The following is an 18,824-nucleotide window of genomic DNA, read 5'->3' on the forward strand; positions in this document are numbered from 1 at the left end:
ACTTAGATCCATCCATGATGCTGTGGAAGAATAGAGGAAAGGGTTGCTGGAAACCATTGAGCAACAGGCTGAAGAAATAAGGCAGTTGGAATCCAAACTCCCAAAAGCCCTGTCTGGATCCCGGGAACAGTATGGGGAAACTGCAGAGTTAAAACTGGGTTTGGAAACCCAAAAGATTCTGCTGGAGCAGGCCAAAGAACTGCTCAAGGAATTGCATGAAACCAAAGAGATCGCCGGACGAACGAGGAACGATACAAGAATGTCAAGGGGAAGTTAAGCAGTTGTAACAGGAGCTAGCAGGCACAGCACCCCTGGTACTTCACGTTCCCACAGGCATTATTAAATTTGTTGTGAGGGGAAATGGGAAGAGGACCTTTGTTATGTCTTAGAGCCAACACAGTAGGCAGATAATCTACAAGCGTACCAGGAAAATATCTGTTTTGGCCCACTTATATGAGAATGGATATAAGCATTTGTGTAGATGGTATTATATCCCAGTTAGTCTCCACCGTATCTATACTATGATAGAGGAGGTCTGTTGGAGGGGAAATTTGGACAGTTATGCATGTTTGGTGGACTTGCAGGTTGATAAAACACTTTTGTGTTCAGGTTTATATCTGTGTAGGAGAAATGATAAATCCATATTGAAAACCAAAATAGCGTTTCATTTACCAACCAATACTGGAGCTCACTGACATTGAGAAGGAACTTTTAGCCTTTTGATGGGTGGCACTTAGACTAGCCATAGCGGCAGCGTGGAAGTTTTCATCTGCCCCTTCCATGCAAGTCATGCTTCAAAGGCTAAGGAATATCTGTAACTTTTAAGCAATCAATTTAGAGCACAGCTGGCTACATTTGAGGACCATTCGATTGGTGGTACTACAGAATGACATGGAGATAAAGTTTGGCCCCATCCCCGTGAGCGCTGTCCCCATCTCATCCCCGTGAGCACTGTCCCCCTCCGCGTCCCTGCAAACTCTGTTTAACCTCATCCGCACAAGCCTCTAACAGTTATTTTAATAAAATGATTTTTTTTTTTTGTTACATTTGTACCCCGTGCTTTCCCACTCATGGCAGGCTCTATGCGGTGGGCAATGGAGGGTTAAGCAACTTGCCCAGAGTCACAAGGAGCTGCCTGTGCCGGGAATCAAACTCAGTTCCTCAGTTCCCCAGGACCAAAGTCCACCACCCTAACCACTAGGCCACTCCAATATTCTGTACAACTGTTGTTTTATAAATTGCAAACAATACAGTACAAGGATCAACAAAACCCCTGTCTCCCCACCCACCTCACAAATATCTCCTCCACTATCGGGAAAACTGAACAAGCCAAATTACTACAGGATGCTACATAGAAAATTCATGCTAACAGAATACCTCAGTCACACACACACACACACACACACACACAACACAAATGCCAAATACATAATAGCTGACAAAAATGATAAACATAAATTAAACCAACATCTCAAGAAGCCACACTTTGTATGTAGTACAACACCAAAGAAATAGAAAGAGATGTATTTCCTCTTGTACTGTTCAAAATATAAAGGTGACACATGGCAAGTATGGTGTTAGGGGAATGCAACGAAAGCAACTTCCCCCTGGCCAAAGAGAGCCCTAATCTTTCTGGAAGCTGAAGAAGGCACAGCCTAGTAGGGTTTCCTCCTAAATTTCTGCTCTGGGCCCAACTATGTCTTAACACCAGCTCTGAAAATCACAGTTAACTAGGCCTGAAAATTTTAAATATAGAGGGGGTAGTTAACAAGCACACCAGCCCTGGCAGGATACACATTTCATATATGACATATTCTAATTACAAAATAGAAAATAGTTTTTTTTCTACCTTTTGTTGTCTGGTCAATTTATTTTTCAAATCATGTTGGTCCCGGGCTCTGGTTTCTGTTTCCCTCTTTCTCTTAACTCACTTGCCAGGGTCTCCTGCCATTTGACATTTCTTCGTTCTCAGTTATCACCATCCATCTTCCATTTCTGTGTACCCATCTTTCCCCATGTTCACATCTCTCTTCTGTAACATAGTAACATAGTAGATGACGGCAGAAAAAGACCTGCACGGTCCATCCAGTCTGCCCAACAAGATAAACTCATATGTGCTACTTTTTGTGTATACCTTACCTTGATTTGTATCTGTCCTTTTCAGGGCACAGACCATATAAGTCTGCCCAGCACTATCCCCGCCTCCCAACCACAAGCCCCGCCTCCCACCACCGGTTCTGGCACAGACCGTATAAGTCTGCCCAGCACTATCCCCGCCTCCCAGCCACCAGTCCCGCCTCCCACCACCGGCTCTGGCACAGACCGTATAAGTCTGCCCAGCACCATCCCCGCCTCCCGCCACCGGCTCTGCCACCCAATCACGGCTAAGCTCCTTAGGATCCATTCCTTCTGAACAGGATTCCTTTATGTTTATCCCACACATGTTTGAATTCCGTTACTGTTTTCATTTCCACCACCTCCTGTGGGAGGGCATTCCAAGCATCCACTACTCTCTCTGTGAAAAAATACTTCCTGACATTTTTCTTGAGTCTGCCCCCCTTCAATCTCTCAAAAACTGTTATTAAGTCACTGGTACTTAATTTCCTTTCTTTTTGTTATTTCAAAATTAATAAAAATGATTGAACACAATCTCATTTCATGTCCTCTCGTTCTACCGCCTTCGCATCTCCGGAAAAGGTTTGTTTGCAGATTAATACCTTTCAAATATTTGAACGTCTGTATCATATCACCCCTGTTTCTCCTTTCCTCCAGAGTATACATGTTCAGGTCAGCAAGTCTCTCCTCATACGTCTTGTAACGCAAATTCCATACCATTCTCGTAGCTTTTCTTTGCACCGCTTCAATTTTTTTTACATTCTTAGCAAGATACGGCCTCCAAAACTGAACACAATACTCCAGGTGGGGCCTCACCAACGATTTATACAGGGGCATCAACACCCCCTTTCTTCTGCTGGTCACACCTCTCTCTATACAGCCTAACAACCTTCTAGCTACAGCCATCGCCTTGTCACACTGTTTCGTTGCCTTCAAATCCTCAGATACTATCACCCCAAGATCTCTCTCCCCGTCGTACTTATCAGACTCTCCCTGCCTAACACATACGTCTCCCGTGGATTTCTATTCCCTCAGTGCATCACTTTGCATTTCTTCGCATTGAATTTTAATTTCCAAACCTTAGACCATTGTTCTAGCTTCCGTAGGTCCTTTTTCATGTTTTCCACTCCCTCCGGGGTGTCCACTCTGTTACAGATCTTAGTATCATCCGCAAATAGGCAAACTTTACCTTCTAACCCTTCGGCAATGTCACTCACAAATATATTGAACAGAATCGGCCCCAGCACCGATCCTTGAGGCACTCCACTACTCACCTTTCCCTCCTCCGAGCGAATTCCATTCACCACCACCCTCTGGCGTCTGTTCGTCAACCAGTTCCCAATCCAGTTCACCACTTCGCGTCCTATCTTCAGCCCATCCAGTTTATTTAAGAGCCTCCTGTGTGGAACCGTGTCAAAAGCTTTGCTGAAATCGAAGTAGATTACGTCTATAGCTCGTCCCTGATTTAATTCTCCTGTCACCCAATCAAAGAATTCAATGAGATTCGTTTGGCACGATTTCCCTTTGGTAAAACCATGTTGTCTTGGATCTTGCAGCTTATTGGCTTCCAGGAAATTCACTATCCTTTCCTTCAGCATCTCTTCCATTACCTTTCCAATAACTGAAGTGAGGCTTACTGGCCTGTAGTTTCCAGCTACTTCCCTATCACCACTTTTGTGAAGAGGGACCACATCCGCCGTTCTCCAGTTCGTATTCTCCCACGTTCAGCATCTCTGTGTCCCCTATACTTCCCTGTCCAGCATCTCCTCTGTCTCCATCTCCCTGCATTCATCATCACCACATTATATCTCTATCCCCTCCATTTGTGTCCAGCATCACGCCTCTGTGTCCCTGTGCCCCCCGTCCAGCATCTCTCTTCTGTGTTCCTATTCTCCCCTATGTGTAGTATCTTCCCTCTGTGTCCATATATCCCCTCCCATGCCTGGCATTGCCGCTCTGTGTTCATATACCATCCACATGCTATATCTTCCCTTTGTGTTCCTGTCCCTATGCTCCCCTCCTTGCTCATCATCTCCTCTCTGTTTCTGTATACCACCCTGTGTCCAGTTTCTCCCCTTTCTTCCTCCCCCACACCAATGTGTCTTCTCCCTCTGTCCTTCCACTATGTTTTCAGTATTTCTTCCCTTCTCTCCTTTCTCCCTTGCAGGTCCAGCACCTCTCTCCATTCCCTTCAGCAACCTCCAAGGGTCCAGCACCTCTGTACTTTCCCTCCAGCAGCCCCATCCCATGGGTCCAGCGCCTCTGTCCCAGCTCACCATGGATCCAGTCCCCCATGTGTCCAGCGCCTTTCCCTGCCTGCCCATGGGTCCGGCGCCTCTCTCCCCGTTCAGTGCCTCCCTCCCCACTCCCCATTGGTCCAGCACCTCCCTCTCTGCCCCCCCCGCCCCCATGGGTCCAGTACCTCCCTCTCTGCCCCCCCAGCCCCCCATGGGTCCAGCGCAACTTTCCCTGTCCCCCAGCCCCCTTAGTCCAGCTCCTCTTTCCATGCCCCCTATTGGTCCAGTGCCCCTGTCCTTGTCCCCCAGCCCCCCATTGGTCCAGTGCCTCTTTCCCTGCCTCCCAGCCCCATCCCCTGAGTCTAGCACCCTTCTCCCAGTCCCCTCATGGGTCCATCACCATTCTCCCTGCCCTCATGGGTCCAACAGCTCCGCTGTCCCTGCCTCCATGGGTCCAGCTCCGCTGTCCCTGCCTCCATGGGTCCAGCTCCGCTGTCCCTGCCTCCATGGATCCAGCTCCTCTCTCCCTGCCCCCCATGGGTCCAGCTCCTCTCTCCTTGCTTCCATGGATCCAGCGCCACTCTCCCTGACCCCATGGATCCAGTGCCTTTCTCCCTGTCCTCAGCCCCCCATGGGTCCAGCGCCTCTCTCTTTGCCCCCCAGCCCCCCATGGGTCCAGCGCCTCTCTCCTTGCCCCCCAGCCCCCCATAGGTCCAGCGCCTCTCTCCCTGCCCCCCATAGGTCCAGCGCCTCTCTCCCTGCCCCCGACCCCATGGGTGCCGCTCTCCCTGCCCCCCTAGCACCTCATGAGTCTAGCACCTGTCTCCCTGCCACCAGCTCCCCATGTGTCCAGCGCCTCTCTCCCTGCCCTCATATGGGTCCAGCGCCTCTCTCCTTGCCCTCCAGCCCCCCCCCATGGGTCCAGCCCATCTCTCTTGCCCCTCCCCCCCATTGTTCCAGCATCTCTCTCCCTGCCCCCCTATGGATCCAGCACCTCTCTCCCTGCCCCTCAGCCTCCCACTGGTCTGAGGTCTCTCTCCCTGCCCTGCAGTCCCCCCATGGGTCCAGTGCCTCTCTCCTTGCCCCCCCCCCTATGGATTCAGCACCTCTCTCCCTGCCCCCCAGCCTCCCATTGGTCTAGGTTCTCTCTCCCTGTCCCCCAGCCCCCCCCCATTGGTCCAGTGCCTCTCTCCCTGCCCCCATCCCCCTGTGGAACCAGCGTCTCTATCCTTGCCCCCCATGGATCCAGCACCTCTCTCCGACCATAGTGGATCCAGCGCCCCTCCATGGGTCTAGCGCCTCTCCCAGCCCCACCATGGTTCCAGCTTCACTCTCCCTGCCCCCCATCCCCTCCATGGGTTCAGCACCTCTCCCTGTCCCCACCAGCCCCCCTGTGTCCATCACCTCTCTCGCTTCCTCCAGCCAGCCCTCCCTCTCTTCCCCTTCCCTCCACTCCCCTTTCCCTGGCCCAGCACCTCTTTCTCTTTCCTCCAGCCCCCCATGGTCTAGTGCCTCCCTCCAGCCCCCACCCCCATTGGACCAACAGCCCCTCTCCCCTCCAGTGCCCCATCTCTCCCTGTGGGTGCAGCAGCCTCTCTTCCTCCCAGTGTGGGTCCTGCACTTTGTCTTCCTCCCCTCCCTCCCACTGCAGTAGCTATGTCTTTCATTAAACAACTAGGCAGACGATCTGCAAAATCCAACGTGGAAAACAAACCAGCAGATCAGTATAATATCCAAAAGACTTTATTGAAGATACCAATATGAAACAATTGCCCTCATCATAATTCATCTGAAATTTCAAGTTTGGACCTAAAGTATTAAGCCAGTTGTAAAAACTATTTAAATCCTGCAGTGTCCCATTCCATATTAAAAAAATGTCATCTATGTAGCGTTTCCATAGTAAAATATTAGACATGAAATTGTTATGAGTAAGAAATTTTTCTTCGAAATTGCTCACATATAAATTTGCAGTAGATGGTGCGAAAGTCGCGCCCATAGTGGTGCCCTTAATTTGCTGATAAAACCATTAAAAGCAAAATAATTTTTTGTTAATGCAATGACAGCTAATTCAATAATAAAATCTGTTGGTATACGCTGATGATAACCTCTATTTGAAATGGTACGCCTAATAATCTCAGTTGATTCTGGTTGAGGTATATTGGTGTATAGACTATATCTGATGTGACTAAAATCATATTTTTATCAGGAATTATATCGTTCAATATATTAATCATGTCTGATGAGTCACGTACATAAGCAGATGTGCGGCTCACAAAGGGACGTAAAAATTTATCTACAAAGAAAGTGGCTCTAAAATTGAGCCACATGCTGAAACTATGGGTCTGCTGGGTGGAGAAGATAGGGATTTGTGTATTTTAGGAAGTATGTATAGAGTCGGAATGACTGGTTCTTTGACTGTTAAAAAATCCGCCTCCTTAGATGTAATGCATTGTGCTTCACTGCCCAGTGAGATTAATGAAGTAATCTCTTTTTGAATATTAGGAGTAGGATCTTTTTTCAATTGTCTGTTAATTTCTTTAACGTAATCCTCTCTATTCATAATAACTACTGCTCCACCCTTGTCTGCGGGCTTAATGATAATACTCTGATCATTCTGTAAATCTTTCACAACATTCTTTTCATCTTTTGATAAATTATAAAAAATCCTTCTATTATCTTGTTTTTCTAATGCTGTAATATCATTCAGTACCACACTCTCGAAAGCTTTAATTAAAAACTGTGGATTCTCAGGTGGAATCCATCTACTATCTTTCTTAATTATTGATGAATCAGTTGTATTATTATCCATGCCTGCAAAAAAATAGTTTCCTAATAACATAGTAACATAGTAGATGACGGCAGAAAAAGACCTGCACGGTCCATCCAGTCTGCCCAACAAGACAACTCATGTGTGCTACTTTTTGTGTATACCCTACTTTGATTTGTACCTATGCTCTTTAGGGCACAGACCGTATAAGTCTGCCCAGCACTATCCCCGCCTCCCAACCATCAGCCCCGCCTCCCAACCACCGGCTCTGGCACAGACCGTATAAGTCTGCACAGCACTATCCCCGCCTCCCACCACCGGCTCTGGCACAGACCGTATGTCTGCCCAGCACTATCCCCACCTCCCACCACCGGCTCTGGCACAGACCATATAAGTCTGCCCAGCACTATCCCTGCCTCACAACCTCCAGTCCCGCCTCCCACCACTGGCTCTGGCACAGACCGTATAAGTCTGCCCCGCACTATCCCCGCCTCCCAATCTCCAGCCCCGCCTCCCACTACCAGCTCCGCTATCCAATCTCAGTTAAGCTCCTGAGGATCCATTCCTTCTGAACAGGATTCCTTTATGTTTATCCCACGCATGTTTGAATTCCGTTACCGTTTTCATCTTCACCACCTCCCGCGGGAGGGCATTCCAAGCATCCACCACTCTCTCCGTGAAGAAATACTTCCTGACATTTTTCTTGAGTCTGCCCCCCTTCAATCTCATTTCATGTCCTCTCGTTCTACCACCTTCGTATCTCCGGAAAAGGTTCGTTTGCGGATTAATACCTTTCAAATATTTGAACGTCTGTATCATATCACCCCTGTTTCTCCTTTCCTCCAGGGTATACATGTTCAGGTCAGCAAGTCTCTCCTCTTACGTCTTGTTACGCAAATCCCATACCATTCTCGTAGCTTTTCTTTGCACCGCTTCGATTCTTTTTACATCCTTAGCAAGATACGGCCTCCAAAACTGAACACAGTACTCCAGATGGGGCCTCACCAACGACTTATACAGGGGCATCAACACCCCCTTTCTTCTGCTGGTCACACCTCTCTCTATACAGCCTAACAACCTTCTAGATACAGCCACCGCCTTGTCACACTGTTTCGTCGCCTTCAAATCCTCAGATACTATCTCCCCAAGATCCCTCTCCCCGTCTGTACCTATCAGACTCTCGCCACCTAACACATACGTCTCCCGTGGATTTCTATTCCCTAAGTGCATCACTTTGCATTTCTTGGCATTGAATTTTAATTGTCAGACCTTAGACCATTGTTCTAGCTTCCGTAGGTCCTTTTTCATGTTTTCCACTCCCTCCGGGGTGTCCACTCTGTTACAGATCTTTAGTATCATCTGCAAATAGGCAAACTTTACCTTCTAACCCTTCGGCAAGGTCACTCACAAATATATTGAACAGAATCAGTATAGTGATGCTGATGGGTCAAAGACCTCATCAGGATCACTCCTTGGTCTCTTCCTCTCTCTGTAAGTATGAGGACTGCATCACTCCTCCTATTATCAACTTTAACTATGCCCTTGTTTTGACCATAAGCAATACGTGTATTCTGTGTACCAGTGGAATATTGTACCCTAGTTGTCTGATTTACTCTCTTATAATTACTTTGTTTCCTTTGGTTATTATTTCTATGCCACGGATATACATTCTTATTTTTGTAGTCCTCATCATCCCTTCTAAATTTTTCAAACTTAATCAGTCTCAAATCTCTTTCGAACTGTTCACTACTTTTTAAAAAATCCTCATATAGTATATCAAAACAGGCATCATTATCTTTTAAAAAAGTTAATTCCTTATCTAATTCTTCTTTCGTTTTTTGTTCTCTTTCCGTACATGTTTTAATCAATAAAATCATTAAATCTAAGGAACATTTATTTAAAATTGCTTCCCATTGTAACATAAAAGCTTGGTCCTCAGAAAACATAGTAGATGACTTGTTCATTCTTAGACCCCTCGGGATCCTTTTATATCTACAAGTAGAGATGATCCATGTAGTTCAACTCTTTTGCAACGCTTGCTAAGTTTGACAGCTTCTTCCCAATGTTTGAGATAATCATCCAAAACCTCTGGCTCCTTGAAGAATGGATCAGCCGGCAACATACTTTGTAAACATTCATCATTAAAACTTAAAACATCTTTCCATGGGGAGAAAGACATGATTCCCGCTAAAACGGGTTCAAAAATGCCCAACAATGAGGGTCCCAGAAAACAACAAGGCAGACGATCTGCAAAATCCAACATGGAAAACAAACCAGCAGATCAGTATAATATCCAAAAGTCTTTATTGAAGATACCGTATATGAAACAATTGCTGTCATTGCATTAACAAAAAATTATTTTGCTTTTAATGGTAAGTTTTATCAGCAAATTAAGGGCACCGCTATGGGCGTGACTTTCGCACCATCTATTGCAAATTTATATGTGAGCAATTTCGAAGAAAAATTTCTTACTCATAATAATTTCATGTCTAATATTTTACTATGGAAACGCTACATAGATGACATTTTTTTAAATATGGAATGGGATACTACAGGATTTAAATAGTTTTTACAACTGGCTTAATACTTTAGATCCGAACTTGAAATTTCAGATGAATTATGATGAGGGCAATTGTTTCATATAAGGTATCTTCAATAAAGTCTTTTGGATATTATACTGATCTGCTGGTTTGTTTTCCACATAGCTATGTCTTTTGCAGGATGTTGCGTCAGAAGGCAAATCCTGGCAGAGGGAAGTTACCGGAGCAGACCTGTGGCGATTGCTGTCAGCTGCATAAGGTAGAGCTACTGTAGGGGGGGAGGGAGGGAGGGAGGAAAGAAGAGAGATACCGGATCTGCAGTAGCAGTAACCATGGGTTTTGGTTTTTTTTTCTTCTTCAGGATCAAGCTTTTTACCATTCCCGTGGGGTGGTAAAAAGTTTTCCTGCCACACCTGAGGTAAATGTGCCAATTTTTTTCCTGCTGCGGCGGTTTACCATGGGTCTCCATCCCCGTGTCATTCTGTACATGGTACTAGACAAAGGTTCTTTAATATACACCCCAGGGTAGAATGGGAAGAGAAGTGTAGGGATAGGAGGAGGTTTTAATTGATCCATATAGAAGTTGTTTTGTACCAAGTACCAGTGTTCTTCAGTGGTGCACTGAAGAAACCACTGAGAACCATATAATATTGTTTTGCTTGTTTTAAATAAAAAGTTAAAAGTAAACCCAAAACTTGCATGGAAATCTTAAAATGAAAGATGTTCCCAAATTAAGAACTGTAACTCTTGAGTGAGTCTGGAGACATCAGGGAAAAGATATGCTCACTGACTACATAAATTATCATCCTTGACCCAAAAATATGTTTTAACCGGCATCTTACCAGATTCCCTGAGGGGAAAAAAAACAGCCATCAGCAGATTAACCTAAGAAGAGACTGCATCTGAAAGCCACGAATTCTCGCTCTGGGAGGAACTTTCATACTGAAGTTCGCATGTAGATGCTTAGTTTCCTTGAATAGAATTAATTATGTATTCTTTGATCCAGATAAAATGTGTCAATTTATCATTGCCAAGGGAAGCGGTGGTGAATTAAGCTTGAATGCACCAACAGGGAGCTAAAACCGCTGGTTCGACTCTGTGCGTCCCCCTCTCAGCTGATTATATTTAGATGTTATTTTCTTTCTTTTTTAATTTCTTTGTGTCTTGACCGAAGCAGAATGTGGACTAAGTTATGATAAAATTTCTATGTTTTTGAATTCAGAGGAAAAGAGTAATTTTCCATAATGCATTTCTTAGATTTTCAGACATTTATATTATGTGAATGTATAATTTGAAATTTATAAATAAAGATAAAATAAATAAATAAAAAGAGACTGCATCTGATGAATAATCCCAAAAAGCTGTTAACTCAAGACTATCTGAGGATGCTATCTCATCTGGAGTCTCTCATGGCTGATTTTCATGTTCTTATTTGAGGAATAATAGCAAAACTTGGAAATATTTTCTTTTTCAAGAGACAAATAAAAAAACTTCAAAAAAACACTTTTGTTGCTTTCTGTGACAGAATTACTAAATAATCATGGGAAAATTCAAAAATTAATTGTTCATTCTTGATCTATTTTCAGCCAACTCCAGCTTAACAGGGAACAAAGAGCTTGCAGAGTTCCTACCATTCAAGGTTGGGTGCACTAGTTCCCAAACTTTTCAAATTTTTGCTCATAGGCCTCCAATTTATCCACTACTACACTAGAGAATGCAGATAATTGAAACAGAAAGCTTTAAACCAAGAATTCAGTCCGAGTAGGAGTTTTCAAGATATGAATCAAAGACACAGTCCCACACTCTGCTACCCTGGGCTGCACTTTGGGGACTGGGGTGCATTCTGTCTCTTGAGGAATTCCATCCTGTGAGCCCAAGACAATTTCTATAGGGTAGGGAAGGTGGGGTAAGAGATTTGGGCTAAGGGAATCCTCATGAGGCATGGAAACCTCTCCCAACTACACTTTTTAGTCTATATGTTCTTCACTTTGAAGGACCAGAACATGCTGGTCCATGGGCCTTTTCACCATACCTGAATTCTCAGGAGTTGATAAATGTATCTTAAACTTTCTCTTACCCATTCTGGCAGTGGCACCAAAGGGACACCAAAGAGGCATTCCCTTTTATGCATACCCTACTGAGCATACACATGCAGCCAAATACCTGCGGATATGTGTTGTAGCCAGGCCTGCCTCTTAAAGCACCAGCTGACACAAATGGATAATGTTGCTAGCAGGGGCGATATAAGGGTCCATTACTCAGATATCTTCATAGAAGGACCTCAAGGACTAGGTGGAAATAGGACCTCACCTGTGCAGCAACAGTAGGTAGACTGTCACTTTGATTTAATCTCTCTTTTTTCCTCAGTGGGTCTGGCCTCTTAAAGCATCCATTGGTGCAGATGATGACATCACCAACATGGATGGTCCAAGGGTTTATCCCTCCAGCATCCCTTTAGTAATCTTTCTGGATTCAGGTGGAAATGGGGTGTCACCATACAGCAGCATTAGATAGGTAGCACTTCTCTCTTAGCTGCTTTAATATTGTTTTTGACAGAGAGTTGCTCTTCTCCATTTTCTGCTAGCTCTATCCCTCCTGATCAGATATAACAAACCTGCAGATCATTTTCTGTGTGCAAAGCATGATTTACACACAGATTATGGCTTATAAAATTGCAGGAAATAGTTGCATGTAAAAAAAAAAAGGTGCATTGTATGATGGTGTCTCTTTTTACATGCTATAAGCTTAGACATTCCTGAGAGTACATTTTAGGTACAGCAGGGGCACAGTTGCATCTGCCTTAACAAAAACAAACAAATAAATAAATATATTCCTCAGAGCACATCTTTATAACACAAACATGTTTTGAAGAATTTTTATAGGCTTCCTATTATGAAATTACCCCCCCCCCCCAACTTGCACAGTGAAATTGGGCATCTTTTACCCAAGGCATTTGTTTCCTTGTTGCAGACAAACTGCCTGCAGTACCTGGATGCTCGGAACACTCCTCTGCTAGACCATTCAGCACCATTTGTTGCGCGCGCACTACGTATCAGTAGCAGCCTTGTGGTGCTACATTTGGAAAACGCTAGCCTGTCAGGCCGACCCCTTATGCTACTGGGTAAGTATGAAAGAATCAGGTCAGTAAAAGATACCTTGAAGAATAGCTTTAATTATGTATTAGAGAGAGAGAGAGTTTTTCGCTTTGAAGCCCAATATAAATGAGTCATGTTTGCTGTTGTCCAATTATAACAGATAATTTTATCTATTTTGGCTTCTATAATCAAAGAGTTAATCTGGGGTGAGATTCAAAAAGGACTTTCCATGTAATCCCACCCACACCAACAATTTGGGAGGAAAAGGGAGGAGAAGCATAACAACAATTTCTGGTGATTGCATTTCTTCCCTGATGAGTACACATTTCCAATCCCACAGCCTGTACAACTCATTCTCCTCCTCCTCTTTCTATCCCCCCCTCCCCATTGTAGTCCTCTTACTCCTCTCCTCCATGCCCCATCCTGACCTATTATAGCCCTTCCTACTCTACACAGCTGCATTTCTCTGCCTTCTTTTAGTGCCCTTACTCTCCACATTTACTGGAAGATCTCCCACTCTTCTCCTCTCTCTTTTTCACAGCCTTCACTTTCTTCTCATTATACAAAGAGATCTGGTTTTATGATACACTCCTCCCAGCCCTTTCTCTCTCCTTCCCCCTCCTTTCTCATTCCCTCTGTCCACCTTACTGTTCTATTTCCCCACCCTTGCTGTAACTCTGTCTCCTGTATGTGACTGTTGCTACCTCTCAGACCTTGATTAAGGCTGAATATACGTTTCTCCCGTCTCCACTTCCCTAGGGGCAATGATCTTAAGCAAAGATGCTCCCTTCTGCCATATTCTGTCTACTGAGTAGTCAGAAGGTATGTCCCATGCTAGTTACTATCTCAGCATCCTGCTGGCTCTTCTGGCCAATTTCACCTTTCAGGAGGGCAGGAATTTTTTATCCTCAAAATCATCTCAATGACAGCAAATAACTGACTTCATTTTCTAAAGCCTAGGTGTGTTTGGTTCTATAGAAAACTAGATTTGTAGGTTGCAATGTGTTTTATCAGACCAACATATGAATTCTCCAAAGGTGGTGATTTTGAGAGATGTTGAGACTGTATAGATTTACTACTACTACTACTTATCATTTCTAAAGCACTACTAGACGTACGCAGCGCTGTACACTTGAACATGAAGAGACAGTCCCTGCTCGACAAAGCTTACAATCTAATTAGGACAGACAAACAAGAGATGAGAGAATATTAAAGTGAGGATGATAAAATAAGGGTTCTGAACAAGTGAATAAGGGTTAGGAGTTAAAAGCAGCATCAAAAAGGTGGGCTTTTAGCTTAGATTTGAAGACGGCCAGAGATGGAGCTTGACGTACCGGCTCAGGAAGTCTGTTCCAGGCATATGGTGCAGCAACATAAAAGGAACGGAGTCTGGAGTTAGCAGTGGAGGAGAAGGGTGCAGATAAGAGAGATTTACCCAGTGAACAGAGTTCCCGGGGAGGAATGTAGGGAGAGATGAGAGTGTGGAGAGGTACTGAGGAGCTGCAGAGTGAATGCACTTACAGGTCAATAAGAGGAGTTTGAACTATATGCAATTTCTTATTGAATAGAAGCAAATCACAACTGGTACTTGCTGAAGAATATAATTCAGCTACTACAAATAGCAAGTAAATCTTTCTGAAGTATAAGCATATATTATACAGGAGGAAAAGACTTCAGATGCTCAGCATTCACTTATAGAAATAGTGAATGCCTAGCTGCTCAGTGTTCACTTTTGAAAATATATTTTTTTTAAATTTGAACTCCTGGCGAGCTTCTTCATAAGTCAGAAAAACATCTCCAAGGATAAATCTTTTTTGTAGAATTTTTGCTTAAATTTTTACATAAGAAATCCAACAACAGGTAGTGTTACAAAAAGGTACTTATCTCCTCTGTGGCTTAAGGTACTGGGTGCACTCTACAGAGATCCCCTGTTTCGCAAGTGCTTCATAAGGAGCTTGATCCTCGGCCACTTAAAGTACCCTGAAAATGAAAGGATACAAATTATTAGTGCTAGAGAGCGACAAAAGTCTTTGGAACAGTGATGGAACAGACAGTTACCCAAGCTGCTTACCTTTTATTGCATCCATTTCTTTTTCTTAGAGGACTATTGAAAACAAAATGGTGACCGCTATTTAAACGGATGCCTCTAAAGCCCTCCTATCAGAACAAGGCAAAAATCTTAAAGGAACATACAGGGCTTATACTGAACAGCTGACTGCTTCAGAGAGGTAGAGCTTCAAAGACCTTTAAAGGAAGGATTTCCACTTAATCCGATTATTTATTTATTTATTACATTTGTACCCCGCGCTTTCCCACACATGGCAGGCTCAATGCGGCTTAACAATATAAAGAATTACAAATTTGTAAAAAAGAATATACAGTTTGTAGTGAACACAAAATTAACGGGTTTAACGGATAAGTAAATTGAACATAAGAGGAATTGGGTGCAGAAGGAATAGGGCGTTGGGAGGAAGGTGTAAAAAGATGGAAAGGAATGGATATAGGGTGGCAATAAGGATAAATGGAACATGGTCAATGTAAAACAAATGTCAATAAGAATCATGTGGGCAAATGGGATTATTTTATAGAAGGGAATCTATATGAAGCCATAAATGCTTTGCTGAAGTAGGAACCTACATGAAACATGATAGGCATCCTAGAAAAAAGGGATGAGCTTACCTGCGCAAGATAGTAAACCATAAAAGGAGAAAGGTAGAAAAAACTGTCCTGGATAAGTGGTGATATCTTGTAAGTGGTCATACTCTGTCTGACAGCTGGGATGTGTCCTTACTAGCATGGATGGTTGTAACAGAGCATGGATGAGTTGGTTGGTCTTTTTCTGGGATGGGGTTATCAGATGATCCGAGCATGCTCCTGCGTGGTTAGGTTAAGGGATGTTCAGAACGTGGTAGGATAATGATATTGGAGGATAAATGATAGCTTACTTAAGGATAAGGAGAGAGTTTGCCAGGTGGCAGTGCATTTGGTGGATTATTTGAGCTTTAATGAAGAGCTAGATGTAATGCCTGGGGCAATGTGAGAAGGTCTTAAGGCCACAATCAGAGGCCATTTGATAGCAGAATCTGTGAGAAAATCTAAAGAATTAGAGGAAGAACGATTTGTATTCCTACCCCTGGCAATAGAGTGTAAGCATAAAAAAAAGCCCAGAGATTTATTTGGACACAGCTATGGAGACCCTGAGGAAAATGAAGGATAAAGAGGTAGACACTCAGGAGAGCGGTGACGTCACGCTGAGCAATGGCGGTGTGAGAGAACAGCTCCACACGCCAGCATCGAAGATCGATAATATATAGCCGATTTTAGCGTCCTCAAAGAGTGCAGACTTACCCTACGTGTGCTGGAGGAACTGTGGAGCACGGTGATGTACATAAGTACATAAGTAATGCCATACTGGGAAAAGACCAAGGGTCCATCGAGCCCAGCATCTTGTCCACGACAGCGGCCAATCCAGGCCAAGGGCACCTGGCAAGCTTCCCAACGTACAAACATTCTATACATGTTATTCCTGGGATTTTGGATTTTTCCAAGTCCATTTAGTAGCGGTTTATGGACTTGTCCTTTAGGAAACCGTCTAACCCCTTTTTAAACTCTGCTAAGCTAACCGCCTTCACCACATTTTCCGGCAATGAATTCCAGAGTTTAATTACACGTTGGGTGAAGAAAAATTTTCTCCGATTTGTTTTAAATTTACTACACTGTAGTTTAATCGCATGCCCCCTAGTCCTAGTATTTTGGAAAGCGTGAACAGACGCTTCACATCCACCTGTTCCACTCCACTCATTATTTTATATACCTCTATCATGTCTCCCCTCAGCTGTCTCTTCTCCAAGCTGTATAGCCCTAGCCTCCTTAGTCTTTCTTCATAGGGAAGTCGTCCCATCCCCGCTATCATTTTAGTCGCCCTTCGCTGCACTTTTTCCAATTCTACTATATCTTCTTGAGATGCGGCGACCAGAATTGAACACAATACTCAAGGTGCGGTCGCACCATGGAGCGATACAACGGCATTATAACATCCTCACACCTGTTTTCCATACCTTTCCTAATAATACCCAACATTCTATTCGCTTTCCTAGCCGCAGTAGCACACTGAGCAGAAGGTTTCAGTGTGTTATCGATGACGACACCCAGATCCCTTTCTTGGTCCGTAACTCCTAACGTGGAACCTTGCATGACGTAGCTATAATTCGGGTTCTTTTTTCCCACATGCATCACCTTGCACTTGCTCACATTAAACGTCATCTGCCATTTAGCCGCCCAGTCTCCCAGTCTCGTAAGGTCCTCTTGTAATTTTTCACAATCCTGTCGTGAGTTAACGACTTTGAATAACTTTGTGTCATCAGCAAATTTAATTACCTCGCTAGTTACTCCCATCTCTAAATCATTTATAAATATATTAAAAAGCAGCGGTCCTAGCACAGACCCCTGAGGAACCCCACTAACTACCCTTCTCCATTGTGAATACTGCCCATTGTGAATACTGGCTGGAAAAGAGATTATGGTACCCCGCAAGTCATTAAAAGACTTTACTTATCAGCCACAACAGACAGCAGACAAGATGGCGCTCGCAGAGGAGCGCGGGAAAAATGCTAGCATCGGACGCGGCATCTCATCCGATGATACTGCAGAGGAGGGGGAACTCTCGGCGAAAGACTTTTGGGCGCTGCTTGAGTTGATTCGATCGGATATTAAAGGGGTTCGAGAGGATTTCGCGACCCTAGTAGCAGACCTTCGCGGCGAAATATCTGAGATGGGACAACGAGTGGAGGAGCTCGACGACCAGGTGGAGAGTCAGCAGGAAGCCTTGAGCTTCGTAGAAACTACATTGAAGGAGCAACAGGCCCTGTGCAGGTCTTTGAGTGAAAAAGTTGAAGATCTGGAAAATAGGGGAAGGAGATCCAATCTCCGTATTAGAGGCATCCCGGAGCAGGCAGAATATCTGAATTGTGAGCGGGTCACACAGCAAATCGCGAGCATGCTGTTATCTGAAGAAGGGCAAGAAGTGGACCCCGCAACGATCAAATTAGACAGAGCGCACAGAGTGTTTGCGCGGATGAAAGCTAATGTGCCTCGGGACATAATTGCCTGTTTTTCGGACTACAGGGTCAAAGAAGCGATACTCCGTAAGGCACGGAAAATGGAAGTGGTGCACTGGGATTCCTTCCCGATTGAATTTTACCAAGATCTAGCCCCGGCCACATTGAAAAGGCGAGCGGAGCTGAGGAACTTTACTAGATATTTACGATATAAAGGAATACTCTACAGGTGGCAGCACCCATTTGCTTTGGTGTACAATCAAGATGGAAAATGGAGTCGGGTTGCTAACGCGGAGGAAGCGCGTGAAATATGGCCAGAGGAGAGGAAGTGACGTCAGCCCCTGGAGATGGCTGCCTAATTGCAGAGCTCCGTCCATTCCGGGACGATTCTCAGCGCTTCCCCGATAAAACGAAGCGAAAAACCCCTCAAACACATCAATCGCGGAAGCGATGGCAGCGAAGAAAAAATTGGCCAAATTTAAATTTGCGTCTGAGACCCCGAATGCGAGCAAAGCAGCAGGTTCCCGGGCGGTAACACGAGGGACCAAGATGGCGGCTGAAGACTATGACTCGGAGCCAGACCTCGAGGAGAACGTGACTAGCGATACTGAGATCAGTAAGCAAGATTTTGTACGCTGGTTCAAAGAACTCAAAACGGAGCTGGTAACGACGAGACGCAGTATTCATACTGCGGTTTCGGAGCTGCGAGAAGAGATGCGGGAGATCGGGAACAGGCTGGCAGAGACGGAGGAAAAGGCGGAGGCCTTAACGGAAGAGGTGACAAAACTACAGAAATCATTAAAAGCAGAGAAGCAAACCACAAAAGAGATGGAGGCAATATTGGAAGACCTAGAAAATCGCACACGACGATGCAACCTGCGCTTTAAGGGAATACCAGAGGAAGATCAATTTAAAGACGCAGTACAAACAGTTAAAGATTTCTGCACATTCCTGTTCCAACAAGGCAGTAGCTCTGGTGAGGCAGTGGAAATGGAGACTGTGGAAATAGAAAG

At 44.6% G+C, this 18,824-nt stretch overlaps 1 protein-coding gene across 1 annotated transcript in view; it reads left to right on the top strand.

The window, feature by feature from the left end:
* PPP1R37 (protein phosphatase 1 regulatory subunit 37) overlaps positions 1-18,824 on the top strand; it is a 1,040,147-nt gene that overhangs the window by 349,002 nt on the left and 672,321 nt on the right. The window contains 1 exon segment of the mRNA XM_030217605.1: positions 12,630-12,780. Within this exon segment, the coding sequence (XP_030073465.1) occupies positions 12,630-12,780 (151 nt within the window).

This window comes from Microcaecilia unicolor, chromosome 11, assembly GCF_901765095.1.
Source record: "Microcaecilia unicolor chromosome 11, aMicUni1.1, whole genome shotgun sequence".
Lineage (NCBI taxonomy): Eukaryota > Metazoa > Chordata > Amphibia > Gymnophiona > Siphonopidae > Microcaecilia > Microcaecilia unicolor.